A 19134-nucleotide genomic window follows, 5' to 3' on the forward strand; every position below is an offset into this window, starting at 1 on the left:
TTAAACAAATAGTTTCTATTTCATATTTTGTTAAACTTTTCAAATTCATCGTGTTTAAAAAGTTTTCATTCAACAAAAGATTTATGTCCGTTTTTTTTTTTGTCTCAGTGGGTGTATTGAAGTATAAATAATTAAAAGTTCAAAATTTCCTTACTTTGTTCTTTGCTAAGAACAATTTCCTCCTCATCATTGGCGTTCGGTTCAATACTAGCAGGCACTTGAGTATCATCTTCTTCCGCCTCCATGTCATTATGAGATTCTTGTGGCTCCAACAAATGCTTGCGAAGTTCCGTGTTAATTTGAGGCGTAGATTCATCGTCAGTCCCTGTTAATAAGACACGTTACATATTGAGCGATTATTGTAGATTAGCATATTGTAAAAAGTGTGCAAGGATTAACACATCTGAGGCAGAAAATACAAAAATTAAAGGAACTAATAACGCTTATGGAAGAAAATTAGGATGAAAAGAAAGATCAGGTTGAGTAGTAGAGCTAGAAGCCATTATCACGGCAGAAGTATCAAGAATTAACAGAAATACATTGAACTTTGAAGATGAAGTATTTGCAGAAGATCAATCTATCCAAAAACCCATAAATGAATATTTAAGTAAAATAGAGCAGTTACAAAACGAATTAGAATCTGAGAAAAGCGAACTTGCAGAAACAAAAGAAACAGATGAACTAAAAAGAAAACAAAAATATGAAAGAGATTTACAAATAGCTTAAAAATAAGGACAAATAAAACAACTAAACTTAATGACAATAAATTATTGGAGGAAGTCAATGAAAGAAAAACTAAAAAAAGAGGAACATTAAATAAAAAGAACAACCAATTTTTAGACAAAAAAATGAACAAACGATAAGGAAACTAGAGCTATAAACTGATAAACGTATTGAATATCATCGATATGAAATTAAAAAATTCAAATCTACCCTGAGAACCTAGTGGAAGTCATTAAAACTTTAGAAAGATCTTAGGGATAGTAACATTGAAATTAAAAGCCTTAAAGATCTCTTAAAAATAAAATAACCGACAACCCAAAAAAAATGTTTTTCAGGAGAAACTTCTTATGTTGACTGATGAATGATGATGGACCTCATCTTGGCAGGTTATCTTCGGGAAAATACCCGAGTATGTCAAACTATCATTAAACCAGAAGCACATTTCTTTTTGCATTATAGAAGATATCAGAGCTCTTACAATAGGATTCACTTTGAAGAATTATGGTCATGATGCCTGGTACTAATGATTTTAAAATGTCACAATGTTGATATTTTCGACAAATTAATTCTAAGATAAAACACTAATATAATATTGACCTCAATTAATTATGCTTAATATATATTTAACGGTATAGAAGAAAAAGTTCACGAGTTGAATAACAACCTTGAACAATATGCAGAAGAATTAAATTATTATAATGATGGAAAGCTAATATTTTGTGATAAATAATAAATTTGGAAAAAGAATTAAAAAGATGTAGATTTTTAACCAAATTTTCAGGATTTTTTCTGCATAAAAACGAATCTTTAGGTAAAATCTTGCTTATATACTCCTTAGTTTATATCATGATGTCTCTACTGTAGTTATTGAACATGATGTTCAGTCACCAGTGGAAGTACTAAACCGAAATAATAGGACGATATTGGGTAATGAATATAAAGTTAAAATTTTGTAGAAATAAGTGTCCTCGAGATCCCAGTACAGTAAAAAAATTAAATGTTTTAATTATATTTTCTTTCTTCTAGTTTAACTCCACATCTTGATGAAATTTCTGAATTAACCTTTAAAAAAGGGTGAAAGTGAGCATACATATAGTGACAGTAGAAAGGCTGGGAAAGCAGTATTTTATATTAGGCATTATTATATTACCCTTTATGCCTTTATACCTTTTATGTATACCCTTCAATTAGTGATTACCCAAACTAAAGACACTCAAAGATCTGTTTTGGATTTAATAGCAACTTGCAAAAAAATGGTGGGACATTTTAACAATTCATCTGCCGCATGTACAAATTAAAAAAAAAATCAAACAGAGTTAAATATACCATGTAATAAGTTAATTCAAGATAAGGTGGAATTCCACCTTTTTTAATGATCAAAAGAATATATGAGCAAAAGAGAGCTTTAACTGTCTATGCAGCCGATCATAATGTGGATAATTTAATATCAAACCAGTGGGTGTTATTAGAATCATTAATAAATCTTCTACAACCATTCGAAGAGATTACAAAAAAAATGAGTTCGAATGAAGCGTTAATATCGGAAGTTTTGCCAACTGTTGTTACATTGAAAAAATACTTGATGAAAGACCAGGCTGAATTTTTTGGGGTTGGAACAATGAAGCAAATCGTTTTTGATCAAACTTCAAAGAGATTCGATGTTTTATTTAAAAATAAATTCTTTGTAATTTCAACTATATTAGACCCTATAAATAGTATATAGGGTGTTTGGTGCATCGTGTGCCAAACTGAATTCAGTGATTGGGGAGGTCTTTGGCTACCTCTTCAGCCCTCATAAAAAAATCTTGCTCAAACAGATTTTTTTATACTGGGTTTTAATGGTTTTGAGTGAACATTTATTTAAAAAACATTCAAAATTTAAAAGTTGTTAACTTTTACTAAATTTTATTTTCGACCTTTTATTTGCAATGTTTGACGCTTCTTTTGAAACTAAAATTACCCGCCAGCGACATCTAGTTTTTTTTTTGCAGCGCTGCAAACATTTTTTTTCAGTAAAAAATAAGCTTAAACGTCAACTTTCGGTTTAAATAAAAAAAAAAACTAAAAGTGATCATGATCTCCCAATTTTTTTAAAAACATCTCTAGTCTGTTTCCATTCTAATGATGTGCAATATGTCATAAAAAGTAATTGGTAACATGACTAATTTTCAAATTTACTAAACATAGTCGCAATTTTCTAATATTCAACAGGTGAATAAAAACAAGTATTTGTCTTAATCAGCGATTCAAAGCAGGGAAAATAACATTAAAAAATAAAAATAGCCTTTTAAACATTTATTTCATCATTTACAAATCCTGCTCAAATTGTTCACCTCTGTTTCGAATGCAGGCCCAACATCTTTGTCGTATTTCTACAGTTGTAGTCCGAAGTCGTATTTCGTTTTTGATCGTATTAAAGGCTGCTTCTATGCGTTGTATCAGTACCTCCCTCGTTGGAACTTCTGTGGCGTATACCAGCTCTTTGGCACGTCCCCAGACATAAAAATCTAATGTAGTTAAGTCTGGGGAACGTGGCGGCCATGCAATAGGCCCATCGCGCCCAATCCACGAACTTACTTAGTGACGAACTTACCGCCACTTACTTGTAAAAAAAAACTAGATGTCGCTGGCGGGTAATTTTAGTTTCAAAAGAAGCGTCAAACATTGCAAATAAAAGGTCGAAAATAACATTTAGTAAAAGTTAACAACTTTTAAATTTTGAATGTTTTTTAAATAAATGATCACTCAAAACCATTAAAACCCAGTATAAAAAAATCTGTTTGAGCAAGATTTTTTTATGAGGGCTGAAGAGGTAGCCAAAGACCTCCCCAATCACTGAATTCAGTTTGGCACACGATGCACCAAACACCCTGTATAATAGATGAGTATGAGCATTATTTTTCACTACAAGGACAATCAACTAACTCTCACCATGATGATATCCCATTATCAAGAATTCAACAAACAGTATATTTAGAAAATAATTTATCTGATAAAACTAGTGAAGAAGTAGGATTATCCCAAAGTAAATGTTTTGACAAAATTGCAGCTAGTTCTGCAACCAAAACACCCAATAAAAATAATAAAAAAAAACATTAAAGATGAATCTGAAATGTACCCGTCTTTACCTTTAATTAATAGAACCGAGAATCCAACTACTTGGTGGAAAGACCGAAAAACAGTTTTTCCTAAATTACTTCAGATAGTTTTGAAATTTCTTACAGCCCTTGCTTCTAGTGTATATAGTGAAAGGTCCTTTTCGGAAGCAGGTAATATTTATGATGAAACTAGAAGCAGACTACTTCCAAAAAATGCGGAAAAGTTGCCGTTCATCCACCATAATTTACCTCTTGTAAATTTCCAGTACTGAAAAATAATGCTCTTTTTCATGTTTTCAGTTCTTTTTTGTTTTTTTTTTAAATTTTTTTTTGGACTATGTTGTTTAGCTTTTATGAGAGTTATTTTTTGTTATTGTTTGTTATAAATATATCGAAATAACATTTCCTATATTTGGTGGGTTTTTAATGTGATGTTTTTGTTAATAAATGTTTAAAAGTCATGTTTATAATGACATTTTTTTTTATTTTTCCCTCTTGCTTAACAAATTTAATGTTCGCTCAATAGCTTTAATAACAATTCGGTCGAATCGAAAAAATTACGCTTCTGCGCATCCCTAGTTTTAATAAAAATGTGTTTTTTTTTCCGTAAATGGTACATACATATTATTTTTGACTGTTTTGTGTATGTTTGATGTAGTAATTGGGAAATAATTCTAGCTTTTTGATTAAATAAATATATATGCAATGACTGATATAAAAATATTTACCATATCCCTCCATATTATCCTCATCATTGCCAGGTCTCTCAATAGACTTGCGCGTTTTCTTGCCGACATATCTCACTTCTTGATTATTATCCTCTTTCTGGGGATCTTTTTCCTTTTCCAGGCTCCTGCGAACCGGTTTGCTCTTGTTTAAGTTTGCTTTGTACCTTGGTAAGAATATTTGAATCTGCTTCAGCTCATTATCTGGATCCAGAGGAGTCTTAAAAGTCGGATAGTGGAACTCTCCAAAGGCTTTTTTCAAATTTTTCACATGTATCTCCAATTCCTGTAAGTAATAACAGTCAGATATTTAAAACTATTGTCTTAAAGGTATTAAGGCACCTCTACACATTGCTCAATATCACTTCTTTTGACCCTAAATAAATTGGGGTCTTTTGGGGAGTAGAGGAAACATTCCTTTTCCGGTACCCACGCTCTATCGTGGGCACCAAAGAACCTCACGTCCACGGTACCATCTTTACAGCTCATCGCTTTGCCAGGCCAAAATGGAAAACCTACAAGATATAATTTAAAAAAAAATGAACTCTATGGAAATACAGTTAGAGGTTTTCCAGGTAGAATGAACCAACTTTCAATTTAATTATCAGCTAATTACCTCGTAACTTTGCCCATACAAGTAAATGGGGTTTGGGACAAACTTCAACGAACCAAGTTTTCTTTTTAGTGTTGGCGTTCAGGTAACACGTGGGGCAGTTCTCGATCTCAGACATTTCTTGTTTACAAATTTTTATTATACTTTTCGCGATGCTTGAAAGTTTCGATTGGGCTAAAATAAGGTGACAATTTAAAGGAAAGTTTGGCGAAACCTTTTTGAGAAAATTTTTGCATAAGCTATATAAATATTTATGATCAGGTTATAATTTATATTATATTAACATTTGCTGCACTTAGACAAATTATTTTTCAAATTCCACAGTTTAATAAAAATACATACATCTTTTATAATGCAGTCTGTTAACTTCTGATTTAAATTACAATTTCCAATGCAGCATACAAAAAGAAACATGAAAGTAAACACTGATTAATATCTCCTACTTAATAAACCGCCACTTACTTGAATTAAAGACAATACTATTGTGCAAGATCCATTTGGCATCAGCCTCGAAAGCTTGTGTGCTCCCATACAAGTTTTCCTTGATATTTTTCTCCAGTAAAGTCAAATCCATCGGCTGTATAATGTATTTTTTGTATTCGGGAAAATCGGCTTCGTTTACAGGATTAACGAAGGGTTCGGACTGCAATAATTCAGACTAAATAGAAAAGAGAATGGAGGAACATAGTGCTTTTTGTTATTTACCCCTTGGCACTGGATCATCCTGTAGACTGCGAATTTTAGGAGGCTACAGAGGTGTTCTAGGGTCATGCCTCGAAGAGCTGGAGACCTAATTGTTTAAAGAAATTGTTTTAGGTTCATTTTTTAGAGCTATGTGATAAATAATAAAGATATTACAAACAAATTAATGAATAACATGAATGCTGCAAGAGGACTGCAATTATTATTTTGCTGTTGGGCTAGAGACGAAGTTTCTTGTAGATTTATGTTACCTAGTGTTTGTTACAAATACGGAGCAAATAATACCGAGAAATTTAAAGTATTATTAGACTAGTTAACAGTCTGCCAAGCCAAATAGGATATAAAGAAATAAGTAAGAGAACTCCTGAGGAGACAACTAATGCTTTTGCTGACCACTTTGACTTCTGCTACACCAATTTCTGCAATGAAGATATTAAACCTGTTCCAGAGAATCTGTTTTCAGTTCTTTCTCATCATAAATTTACAATTGAATAAATATTATATAACTTAAACTCATTCAATAGTTTATTTTCAGCTCATTTTTCAGAAGTCATTTAATACATCCTCATTTCCCACGTGTTGGAAACTATCAACACTTTTTCAAATATCAAAAACTATAGGGGAACCTCCTTGCTTTCTATTTTTTCAACAATTCTTGGGTCAATCTTAACTGATGAAATGTTTAATACTTTTAGAGCATACATTTCTCCTAAACAACATTCAAAGGGGCAGATCAACAACTACAAGCAGAGAGAACATGAATTTTTAAAACAGTAAAACTGAAGTAGGCTATTAGATTGAAGTAAAAAAAAAAACATGCTTTATTGTTATTAACAAAGAAAAATTGTTCTAAACAAAGCTACCTTAAATTACTACCACTACACCCCATACACAGTCGAGTTCCAAAACAAATATCAGAAAACAATACATAAAGAGTAAATTAAATTCCATAATTATCCCCTCAAGTATAAGACAGCAAAGAATTCTAACCATACAAACAAATCAAATAAAACTCAAATACTGTAAACTTACACTTAGGGAAAATTAGAATGTGTCGACGTAGTATTCATCCAGTGAATAGTAACATTTTTCGGTCAAAAGTATTTTCAATTTACGTCTAAAAGTGTCAATACATGTTGCCTCCCTGATTCCACCTGGCAATCGATTGAAAATGTTGATTCCCTCGTAGAAAATAGAGTTTTTATTTAATGTGGAGGAGGGGATTGGAAGATTTAGATCGTTCACTTGACGCGTTAAGTATCTTGGATTTGGGGTTATAAATTTAAAGCGATTTGCAAAAAGTAAGCAGGCCACTTCTTAAATGTAGAGGCAGAAGACAGTGTGTATGCCCAGCCTAACAAATAATGGGCGACAGGAATCTCTTGGTTTAGCCCCACACATGTAACATACAGCACGCTTCTGTAAAACAAGCAGCATTTGTAGAAAGTAGGCAGCTACATTACCCCAGAAGCAAATGGCATACCTAAAGTGCGATTCAATTAATGAAAAATATACAGATCTTTTAAACTCCAGGGTAGCCACCCTGACTGCAAAACAACCTGCAGACACCTTTTTGTAAGTACCGAGGATATATACCCAGAAATTTTGTATTATCAAACTGCTAAACTACTGAATTAGAAAAAGGCACATGATTTACAAAACACAATATTTTGGTTTTTTGAGGATTTAGTGACAGCAAGTTTGATTCAAACCAGAGATTTACTGCCTGAAGATCAGTTGCTAATGTAGTTCGCAGAGTATCTGTGTCTGGGCTGTGCCAAAGAAGTGTGGTATCATCGGCAAATAGAGTCAATTTCCCCCGTACATTAAGTTTGGTAAGATCATTTATGTATAGGAGAAAAAGTATAGGCCCCAAAACTGAACCCTGAGGAACTCCCAAGGTGATAGGATGGTAATCAGAGTACTTAGATCCTACAAGCACTCGTTGTTGCCGATCTTGCAGATAGTTAGCAAACCAAGAAGATAAAACTCCCCGAAATCCATAATGATAAAGCTTCCGCAGCAGAATCCTATGGCAGACACAATCGAATGCCTTCGACAAATCACAAAAAACTGCCGCCGAAACTCATTTATCTGGGAGTAAAGCTCATGAAAAAAATTAAACATGGCACCATTGGTACTGGTATTTTCACGGAAGCCAAATTGAAGTCTGGTGAGGATGTTTTTGGACTTTAAAAAGGACATTATTCGATTTTTAACCAGTTTTTCGATTACCTTTGATAGCGTAGACAAGAAAGAGATGGGACGAAAGTTGGAAGGATTATCAAGAGCTTCACCCTTGTGAATTGGAAAATATTTTTTTTAGTAAGTGTCTGACATCGGTAGGCGCTGTATCTCTTGCGCCAAAATTTTAAAAAATATTACGCGAATTACAAGTGTAAGACCCGCAGAGATTTGTAATTACATTTTTTTTATACCGTGCATTGCATATTCAAAATTAAAGCGTTGTTTTTATAAAAAAACTATATAAAATCTAATAAAAATAGAATGCAAACAACAAAAAATACACTAAATAATAAACCTGACAAATAGTGCTTTAAATAAATCATAAAAGCTGTTTTTTACATCAAAAAGACTTTTGAGGTAAAATGGAATTGGTACATTTAACAATTTTGTTTCTCAACTCCTCTAAATTCGTTGGCGTAACATTATGATGTTTATTACTAGTCTCTCTTAAGATAATCCCACAAATAAGTCATTTGGTGACAAATCGGGAAATCTTGGAGGTTTAATATTGCCAGTTTTAAGAATAAGGCTATTAGGAAAAGTATTTGTTCAAAATTCTTTTACTCATACCGCATTATGAGCAGGACAGCCATCTTGTTGAAAATAGACTGAGCCCTCGTCTATATTAGTGGGAGTTGAACGGCAGGAAGAATTTGGTTTTTGTAGCAACTCAAGCTATATTTTTCGGCGTTCAAAATACTATAATCAAAAATGGCCCAATAATATGGTCGCCCAAAATACCACCCCAAACATTGAACTTTTGAGGGTATTAAGTATAGAACTTATAACTTTAGCTGATTTTAGGCAAGATGGAAATATCCCCTTGCTCCAAGAAAGGTTAATTGCGTCAACTAGTCCCTTTAGCGCCTTTAGTTTCTGGAAGGTGGAGAAAAATCTTAGCTGAAAGGTTGTCTTCTCCAGTTGAATTTTTATTTTTTTCAGTATACAGAATATCCTTGAGTTCATTTAGGTGTGTAGGTATAAAGAAGAAGGAACTTGGAACATGAATGGCTGGCATAAAGGAAAGAGGATCCACAGAAGGATTCAAATTTTGCTGAAGTTGTAGAGCAAAATTAGAAAAAAAATTGTTAAAATCATTGGGAGAGACTTCAAGGCATTGTCTTGACTGCTTACCACAATTGTGACGAATATCATTAATAATTTTCCAACTCTCCTAATATTTGTTAGATGAACCACTTAAACGGTTGGAGTAGTAAGTTTGCTTAGAGATTCTTATCAGACGACGATACAAGGCTCAGTAAGAACTGAAATTATTATTCACACTTATTGTGTGAAGAGTGTGAACTATTATTGTGTGAACCCCTCGTGAACCAAGATTTTATAGGTTTGGATTTCGGTTTGATTTTAATCATTGGGAAGGAAGCATCAAAGAGCTTAACAATTTTTGTGTGAAAGGAAGATAAATCAAAAATAGAATTCCAGAGCTGAAAGTTGACGAAACTTATAAAAGTTATTAATACCAAAAATTCGACCATATCGCTGTGCAGATACACTACATTCCTTTTGTATATTTGCTATTTTACATAGTATAAACTCATGGTCTGATAAAGCAGAATTTGCGACTGTACACTCCACGGAGTCATATGGAAAATTAGAACAAATATAGTCAATAGTGGAGCTTGTTGACTGTGTTATACGAGTAGAATTTTTTACATGCATATGTATATTAAATGCCCCCATTAGAAGATCGAGGCGCAGAGTAAAGACAGAATTTTTATCATTAAAGTTGATATTAAAGTCTCCTGTAAGAACTACGTGAGCCGCCGATGGAATTTCACATAAAAGTGCCTCTAATTTTAAAAAGAATTCACTGCAGTCTCATTACATATAAGTTTATGGATTTGGAGTAAATTACAGTAAATTGAAAAGTCATTTCCTTTAGGAGATGGTTAAATTTATCTACCTGTTGAAAAGAGTTGTGTTCTAAAAAGTTTTTACATAATAATATCATACATCCACCATGAGAAGAGAAAATCCGACAAAAACTAGACAAAATAACATAATTTGGTAGATCAATAAGCTCACCCGGTTTAAGCCAGTGCTCAGTAAGTAATAAAATACTAGGATAGTTTAAGTCATGCAGAAAAAGTGAAAGTTCAATAATTTACACAGATATCCAAAAAGCCTTTGATAGTGTGTCTTACGGGATATTAATAAAAAAAACTTTCATCAATAGGAATACAAGAATCATACCTGAATTGGATAAAATCAAGTGACATTGAAAAAATTAAATTCTAGTGACCTCTGGGGTACCTCAGGGGTCGCATCTTGGGCTGGTTTTATTCCTTTTATATATAAATGAAGCCATATCTGTATTTAAATATTGTGACTGTCTTTTATATGCTGATGACTTAAGACTATTGAGTGTGATCAAGACTATTCCTAACTACATTGCCAATTTTAATAAATGTAAATTTATCTCATTTCATCCTGAAAAATGACATGCATTAAAAGAGTGTGCTTTAGAATATGTCGATACACAAAATGATGAATCTACATGTAATATAGAAAAAGTTCAGGATAAGTCCTGGAAATTTATACTTTACTTGTTCAATGGTGAAATTTACAGCTCCATTCTTTTAAATAGTTTTATTAAAAAATCCCAACTAGAGCTACATGGTAAAGAATTCTATTTCAATGGTATGGGTATAGAGGAGTAACAGATCAACTAGTTAAACTGTATAATTTATATTTTAATAATTGTGACTTATTCATTCGAGTCTTTTACTAGTTTTAAACATAAGATTTTAAACGGAACAGGAGTTCCCATAATGATTATGTAGTACTACTCTATTTTTTTGCTAGTGTCTTTACATGTAATCAATTACTTGATGGTATTTGTAAGTTATAAATAAATAAACAAATACTTAAAAATCCTTTGTCAGCAAAAAGGCTGAGTGAGTTTCCATAAAAACATTCATAAGAAGTTGTATTTCCTCATGTTTTATTAAAGGAAAAAAATGTATAAGCAAATTTAAGTAATTAAGACTAACAGCAACTGCTTTATATAATTTGTATTCCAAGATATCTTGAAAACAGTGCAGTAAAAGTCCACTTTACCTAAATTGCATTGCAGGATATCTGTCAAACTTTTTGAGTTACATAATAGTTGTAATATGGTTTTTTAAAGGAAATTGTATCACCAGAATCCACAGGTCCACAATGGTCTGAATAAAACTTTAAGAGGTACTTAGTGAATGTTTTATGTAAAAGTCCAAGTACAGGTATTTTAACGAATTAAAGAACAGAATATTCTGTACAAATGTTGATTCACATTCAAAATGATTCAAGCATAAGTTTCAGAGATATTCAATATTTTCTGAGAAAAATTACAACTCACTATAAAGTCTAATATCTTAAAAACTATTGGGAATATTTTGATGCAATAAAAAGAAAAACATTCTCAACAAATAAATGGTGTTTAAAGTCCAAAATGACCTGAACAAGTTTCACAAATATGGAATATTTTATGTAAAAATGTTCAAGTATTTCCAGGATCATATATAATTCTCCCCTTATGTTTTATTGAAGGAAAAAATATTACCAACAAATTTAAGTGACATCAATTGCTGTAATTAAATTTTATTCCAAGATATCTTGAAAACTTTTAGTGCAATATAATAGTTCTATCAAAGTCTCTGTTTGTCTTTAATAATAAAAAAAAAAAATATCATAAAATCACCAACATCTCATATATGAAACAAAATACCAGGCTTGATAGGTTGATGGATATTGAAATAATAGTTGTAACAGAGTTTCTTAAAGGAAATTGTGTTCTCTTTGATTAAGTTTAATAGAAAAAAAAAAAACAAAATCAATAGCAAATCAGATACAAAGAAAATTAGCCAGACTTCATCTAATTTTAAATCTCTAAGTTTTAATAAAGTTTTACTAAAGTTGCTTTAAAGAAATTGAATTATCTTTGACTGATTGATTGTGAGGAGTCATATTAAGATCAACAACCCACACACTAGTTAGTTATCAAGTAAAATGCTCAGAGGAAAAGCTAGAACCCATGTTACATAAATTTCAGTGCAGCCCTTAAAAACTGTAACTAATTAAATTAGTTTCTCAATTAAACAAACTTATCAATAATGCCTAAGCAATATTAAAATAGGAATAAAAAAACAGATTGTGTACCTGGTTTGGGTACTTTCAGCCTTTAAAATGGACACACATTCAGGGCATGGCCAGTGTTCCGGATCCTTTATGGTCTGTTTCAAACATTTCTGGTGATAGCTCCTCGGGCAGGTCTCACAAGCAATATTAACATTGTCTTTGTGGCATCTCCAACAGAACATATCTTTGTTTGGCTATTAAAAAACATTTATTTAGATTAATTCAAAACAAGACTAAATATAATTAATATTCCAAAAACAATTTAAAAAAGATCAAAGCTTAGCCCTTGTGAAAAGAAAATTATATAGGGACATACCTTAAAAATAACCACATCATGGTTCCGTTCATAAGTAAAAGACTTCCTATTTTTCTTAGGGGTGTCCTCATTAGTACTCTCAACTAATGACACCTCTGACAGACTGTTTCTTGTCCTCTTTCTGGATTCACCCTCTTCATCCTGGGGCTCCATTTTGGAGCCCTCCTCGGAATTTTGCAATTCGACCTCCAGCTCGCTCTCGGCAGTCACAGGATACTGAATCCTCTTCCCACTTTTCTTCCTCAAGCTGGAACTCTTCCTCTTCCTAGACAGGTTGGTTTCAAGCCGAGCCTCCTTTGAAAGGGCCAACAGTGACTTTAACTCCCTGGACTGATTTGAGGTCTCCTCAGGATCTGGTTTGACATCACTTTCACTTGTTTGTTGCTTATTTACAATTTCCTCACCCTCTTGATTATCTGCTGTTGGTACAGGATGGGGTTGGGGTTCAGACACAACTTTCTGGTCCACAGAATTGTCAGTGTCATTGAGAACATTATTGCTGTCACTTATTGTACTTTGAGAGGTGCTTGCTGTTAATGACTGATCTGTAAGGATGCTCACTGGTGACGACCCCTCGTCATCCTTTGAGGCATCGCCATTCGGCTGGTCAATGCCTTCTGTAGACATTGTGCGTGCCAAAAAGGTCTAATTCTCACTACAAAAACATACTTTAATGGGAAATATCGTAACTTACTGACGGTTTAGACGGTCCAAACTAGTGAAAACGTTTATCTAATAAATTCCAAGTATAATATAATAAGGTCGTAAACGGCGCAAATGTAGACGGTGAGAACCCTAGCGGCAAGTTTGACATGTACAAAACATAACCTTGTAAAAAAAAGTTAGTAAGAAGCTGTTTGGTGGGCGGAGCCCGGGACGATACGTGATTGAGATTGGTCGAAATTTGACAAGCCATGCAACATGGCGTTGGTAATTATTGTTATTTTTTAGATATAGTTAATGGGTTTTATATATATTAACTTAGGTAAACAAAGAATTATCCTTATATAAAGTGCGTCTACATACATGAAAAAGAATTTCCAAAATTTCTGGTTAAAATTAGTAATAATTGAGGAGCAGCGTGCAATCAATTTTACTATACGCAAGGGACAGAGTGCGCTGTTGTCGAACTTCACTAACGGAGCACGAGAAGACACGAGGACCACGAGGAGGCGCCATCGGCTTCTTTCGTACCATTCCAAAGGCTAAGTAAGGACATAATATATGTGTGTTCTCTGTTAAATATATTAGCAGTTTTAGCGGTGGCTTATAGGCAATCACCTATACACCTTGGATATATTTATTGTAAATTTAATATACAGAGGTTATTATTAATTATTATTATTAAAGGTAAAATTCTAAACAAAAGTATACAAGGTAGGAGGATTAAATTAAAACTATTCTTATATTTTATTATTTGTCGCTTTTAGTAACAATGATGGGAAGTTTGGATTCACATAATTCAATGTGCTTGCTGTATATAAGTTTGTTAAGAAATGCCTCAAAACTACAATTACCCATACCTCGTTCAACAGTGGTAAAAAGGTCAATGCTTTACTAAAGCATCTACAATCATCTACCAAATAACTTGTCCGCCGTTCCTTCCCTAAAAATGTTTAGAAATAAAGTTAGGAATAGGGTCTACCAGCTAGGGATCTCCCTAGCTGGTAGACCCTATTGAATAACCTGTTGAAACTTTTACTGCACTGTTTTCAAGATATCTTGGAATAAAAATTATATAAAGCAGTTGCTGTTAGTCTTAATTACTTAAATTTGCTTATACATTTTTTTCCTTTAATAAAACATGAGGAAATACAACTTCTTATGAATGTTTTTATGGAAACTCAGTCAGCCTTTTTGGTGACAAAGGATTTTTAAGTATTTGTTTATTTATTTATAATTTACAAATACCATCAAGTAATTGATTACATGTAAAGACACTAGCAAAAAAAATAGAGTAGTACTACATAATCATTATTGGAACTCCTGTTCCCTTTAAAATCTTATGTTTAAACTAGTAAAAGACTCCAATGAACAAGTCACAATTATCAAAATCTAAATTATACAGTTTAACTAGTTGGTCTGTTACTCCTCTATACCCATACCATTGAAATAGAATTCTTTACTATGTAGCTCTAGTTGGGATTTTTAATAAAACTATTTAAAAGAAAGGAGCTGTAAATTTCATTATTGATCAAGTAAAGTATAAATTTCCAGGACTTATCCTGAACTTTTTCTATATTACATGTAGATTATAAATTGGAGACCTTATGATACAATTATATTCTAAAACACTAGGAACTAAACTAATATATAAATATTTTATGGCCCTAATTTGACTTAATTTGATTAAAACGTTTCATTGTAATGTTGTCCATATGGCCATTAAAAGTCAATTGTTCGTTAAAAATTACCCCTTCATCATTTCGTGTGTCGACATATTCTAAAGGACACTCTTTTAATGCATGTCATTTTTCAGGATGAAATGAGATAAATTTACATTTATTAAAATTGGCAATGTACTAAGGAATAGTCTTGATCACACTCAATAGTCTTAAAGAATGTTAAATCGTCAGCATATAAAAGACAGTCACAATATTTAAATATAGATATGGCTTCATTTATATATAAAAGAAATAAAACCAGCCCAAGATGGGACCCCTGAGGTACCCCAGAAGTCACTAGAATTTAATTTTTTCAATGTCACTTGATTTTATCCAAATCAGGTATGATTCTTGTATTCCTATTGATGAAAGTTTTTTTATTAATATCCCGTGAGACACACCATCAAAGGCTTTTTGGATATCTGTGTAAATTATAAAACTAGTGAACTTTCACTTTTTTTGCATGACTTAAACTATCCTAGTATTTTATTACTTACTGAGCACTGTCTTAAACCGGGTGAGCTTATTGATCCACCAAATTATGTTATTTTGTCTATTTTTTGTCGGATTTTGTCTTTTCATGGTGGATGTATGATATTATTATGTAAAAACTTTTTAGAACACAACTCTTTTCAACAGGTAGATAAATTTAACCATCTCCTAAAGGAAATGACTTTTTAATTTACTGTAATTTACTCCAAATCCATAAACTTATATGTAATGAGACTGCAGCGAATTCTTTTTAAAATTAGAGGCACTTTTATTTGAAATTTCATCGGCGGCTTACGTAGTTCTTACAGGAGACTTTAATATCAACTTTAATGATAAAAATTCTGTCTTTACTCTGCGCCTCGATCTTCTAATGGGGGCATTTAATATACATATGCATGTAAAAGATTCTACTCGTATAACACAGTCAACAAGCTCCACTATTGACTATATTTGTTCTAATTTTCCATATGACTCCGTGGAGTGTACAGTCACAAATTCTGCTTTATCAAATTCAAAAATTCAAAATTCAAAAGACTTTTATTACCACTTAAACATTGTACATAGAAAATTACATTTTTTTATTACAAGAATTTACACAATGCTAAGAGTAATGCGGACTGAACTGCGATTATAAAAACAACCGATAACACATACACGAGCTAGCGCGCATGTGCTGCTCAGACCGTTAAAACATACTAACCTAATTACAACTAAAAGAAGAATAAAGACTTTCCCAATTATAATTATTAAGAAAATAAGTCATTAAACCCTAAAAACATATAAATGCTAAAAACAAAGAAAAAAATATAGTGTAATAATTTACAATATCATATACATTAATATAGGTACCATCTGTGCAATAGATAGAGAGGAGGAAGGGCGGCAAAAAACACGAGCCGAGGCTGGAAAACCAGGGCAACACGACGCAAAAATGAATAGATATTCCAAAATGAACCATTTAAAATTTTATTTTTATGCCTGCAAGATCAACAAGACCAGTGTTGATTTCAAAAGTAAGAACTCAAAAATAATATGGTTGCAATTAAATAAAAATAATTAAATTATATTTTTAATAAAAATTTGGTGGTGTGAATTTGTTAAAATGCCTATGTTAGTTGAGAATTAAGAAGGATTTCTTTAACATATGCAATAAATTTCTTTGGTGAACTATTTTTAATGTAATCCGGTAACTTGTTCCACATATGAATGCCTACATACTGGAATGATTTTTTAAAACCTGATGTTCGATGAAATGGAATTCTAATTAAGTTTGGATTTCTTATATTGTGTATATAATCATGGTGAAAAAATAAGTCTCTTAAATATGGCGGCTGACCTGATTTAATTATTTTGTAAATTAAATTATACATATGACACTTTCTTCTATTTCTCATATTTAATATAAAATGTGAATTTAGATAAGGAGTAATGTGGTCTCTATACGATATATTAAAGGAAAAACAACTATTTTGCAGTTTCTGCATCGTCCTTGACAGAGATACGGTTAGTGAGTCGCCATACACAATGTCCGCATAATCCACCAAAGACAGTACAAGCGAATTGCAAAGCAAATATTTGGTGTTTGATGGTAACTGATTTTTGTATTGATATAAGTTTTTTAAACGACCGTAAGCAATTTTAATTTTGTTCTTAAAATTGCTTACGGTCGTTTAAAAAACTTATATCAACCATGTCAAACCATGAGTTTATACTATGTAAAATAGCAAATATACAAAACGAATGTAGTGTATCTGCACAGCGATATGGTCGAATTTTTGGTATTAATAACTTTTATAAGTTTCGTCAACTTTCAGCTCTGGAATTCTATTTTCGATTTATCTTCCTTTCACACAAAAATTGCTAAGCTCTTTGATGCTTCCTTCCCAATGATTAAAATCAAACCGAAATCCAAACCTATAAAATCTTGGTTCACGAGGGGTTTGAAAGTATCTTCAAGAAATCTGAGATCTCTTCACACAATAAGTGTGAATAATAATTTCAATTCTTACCGAGCCTTGTATCGTCGTCTGATAAGAATCTCTAAGCAAACTTACTACTCCAACCGTTTAAGTGGTTCATCTAACAAATATTAGAAGAGTTGGAAAATTATTAATGATATTCGTCACAATTGTGGTAAGCAGTCAAGACAATGCCCTGAAGTCTCTCCCAATGATTTTAACAATATTTTTTCTAATATTGCCCTACAACTTCAGTAAAATTTGAACCCTTCTGTGGATCCTCTTTCCTTTATGCCAGCCATTCATGTTCCAAATTCCTTCTTCTTTATACCTACAAACCTAAATGAACTCAAGGATATTCTTATAGGCAATCACCTATACACCTTGGATATATTCATTGTAAATTTAATATACAGAGGTTATTAATAATTATTATTATTAAAGGTTAAGTTCTAAACAAAACTATACAAGGTAGGAGGATTAAATTAAAACTATTCTTATATTTTATTATCTGTCGCTTTCAGTAACAATGATGGGAAATTTGGATTCACATAATTCAATGTGCTTGCTGTATATAAGTTTGTTAAGAAATGCCTCAAAACTACAGTTACCCATACCTCGTTCAACAGTGGTAAAAAGGTCAATTGTTTACGAAAGCATCTACAATCATCTACCAAATAACTTGTCCGCCGTTCCTTCCCTAAAATGTTTAGAAATAACGTTAGAATATTGCTAGCTGGTAGACCCTATTATAGTTTAAATGAATCTTATTGTGATACTTTTTAATGTTCTTACTATTCTTTATTTTAAGTTTTTAAACATTTTAGTAAGTTCTATTTGCAATTGTCTGATAATATGTTATATGCACTACTTATATTTATGTTTTTTTATATTATATTTTACCCCATTATATTTCAATTTAATGTTTTGCTTTTTGTCTAGTTATTTTATATCTTTTATTTATATCTAATATATGTATGTGGGTTAAGTCTACTTTTATAGTTTGTAAGTAGTGCTATTTCTCTAAAATTAAGCTTTTGAACTAGGATAATTTATATTAGCTTTGTCAAGAAGATATATGATAATAAATCTTTTTTTGACTTTTTTTATATTAAAAGTTTTTTTTGAAATAACAATTAACACCCTTTAATCAGTGGCTTACACACAAGAGTAATATTTTAATATCTTATCAGCAGTACAGTATGTAACATTAAGTAAGCATTAAATAGGTACATTAAATAAATTAATAGTTATAGACAGAATATCAAACCCAAATTAAACACCCAAAAAATATAATATTAAAAAATGAATTATTCATTATCTTAAATCTACTATACATAATGACGACATTTAAGTTAACAAAAAAAAACAAAATATACTAAAATAGAGATATTCAACTATTCCATTATTTTTACACATCGTAATTTTTTTATATATAAGATATTACTCCATTAGATACTGTTTAAGTCTTCATATAAATACCCAAATGAATTAATTGGACCCTGAGATTCTCTTATTCTGATCTAATATCTTCAAGACATGACGTGACTCGTATAGGTACCAAAAATTCTAAATACCGAGCACCAGTCAAACGATTTTCCAGAATAAAAGGTCCGATTAGCATTCCCGTTCAGAATTCCAGCCCATACATTTACAGAAAAACGTTGTTGAAAGTATGTTCTCCGTGTAATATGCGGATTTTCCAAAGCCAGTAATGAGTGTTATGAAAATTGAAA

General features: G+C 31.8%; 2 protein-coding genes across 5 annotated transcripts in view; one reads left to right on the plus strand and one right to left on the minus strand.

Annotated features, from left to right (window-relative positions):
• Positions 1-13606, minus strand: part of LOC126743584 (protein kinase C-binding protein 1) — a 54149-nt gene extending 40543 nt beyond the window's left edge. For 2 of the 4 annotated variants that reach the window (XM_050450744.1, XM_050450741.1), the window contains exons 1-8: positions 12565-13376; positions 12270-12442; positions 5865-5949; positions 5622-5817; positions 5163-5333; positions 4889-5061; positions 4550-4832; positions 155-325 (exon numbers count right to left, since the gene is read on the minus strand). In XM_050450744.1, coding sequence (XP_050306701.1) covers positions 155-325; positions 4550-4832; positions 4889-5061; positions 5163-5333; positions 5622-5817; positions 5865-5949; positions 12270-12442; positions 12565-13191 — 1879 coding nt within the window. In that variant the 5' untranslated portion in view covers positions 13192-13376. Of the gene's footprint in view, positions 1-154; positions 326-4549; positions 4833-4888; positions 5062-5162; positions 5334-5621; positions 5818-5864; positions 5950-12269; positions 12443-12564; positions 13377-13590 lie in introns of those variants that run through there. The other 2 variants (XM_050450742.1, XM_050450743.1) reach the window with 2 other exon arrangements.
• LOC126743585 (neither inactivation nor afterpotential protein C) overlaps positions 13515-19134 on the plus strand; it is a 34264-nt gene continuing 28644 nt past the window's right edge. The window contains exon 1 of the mRNA XM_050450745.1: positions 13515-13773. The gene's annotated coding sequence lies outside the window, so the exon portion shown is untranslated. The remainder of the gene's footprint in view (positions 13774-19134) is intronic.

Source organism: Anthonomus grandis, chromosome 13 (genome assembly GCF_022605725.1).
Source record: "Anthonomus grandis grandis chromosome 13, icAntGran1.3, whole genome shotgun sequence".
In the NCBI taxonomy this organism is placed as follows: domain Eukaryota; kingdom Metazoa; phylum Arthropoda; class Insecta; order Coleoptera; family Curculionidae; genus Anthonomus; species Anthonomus grandis.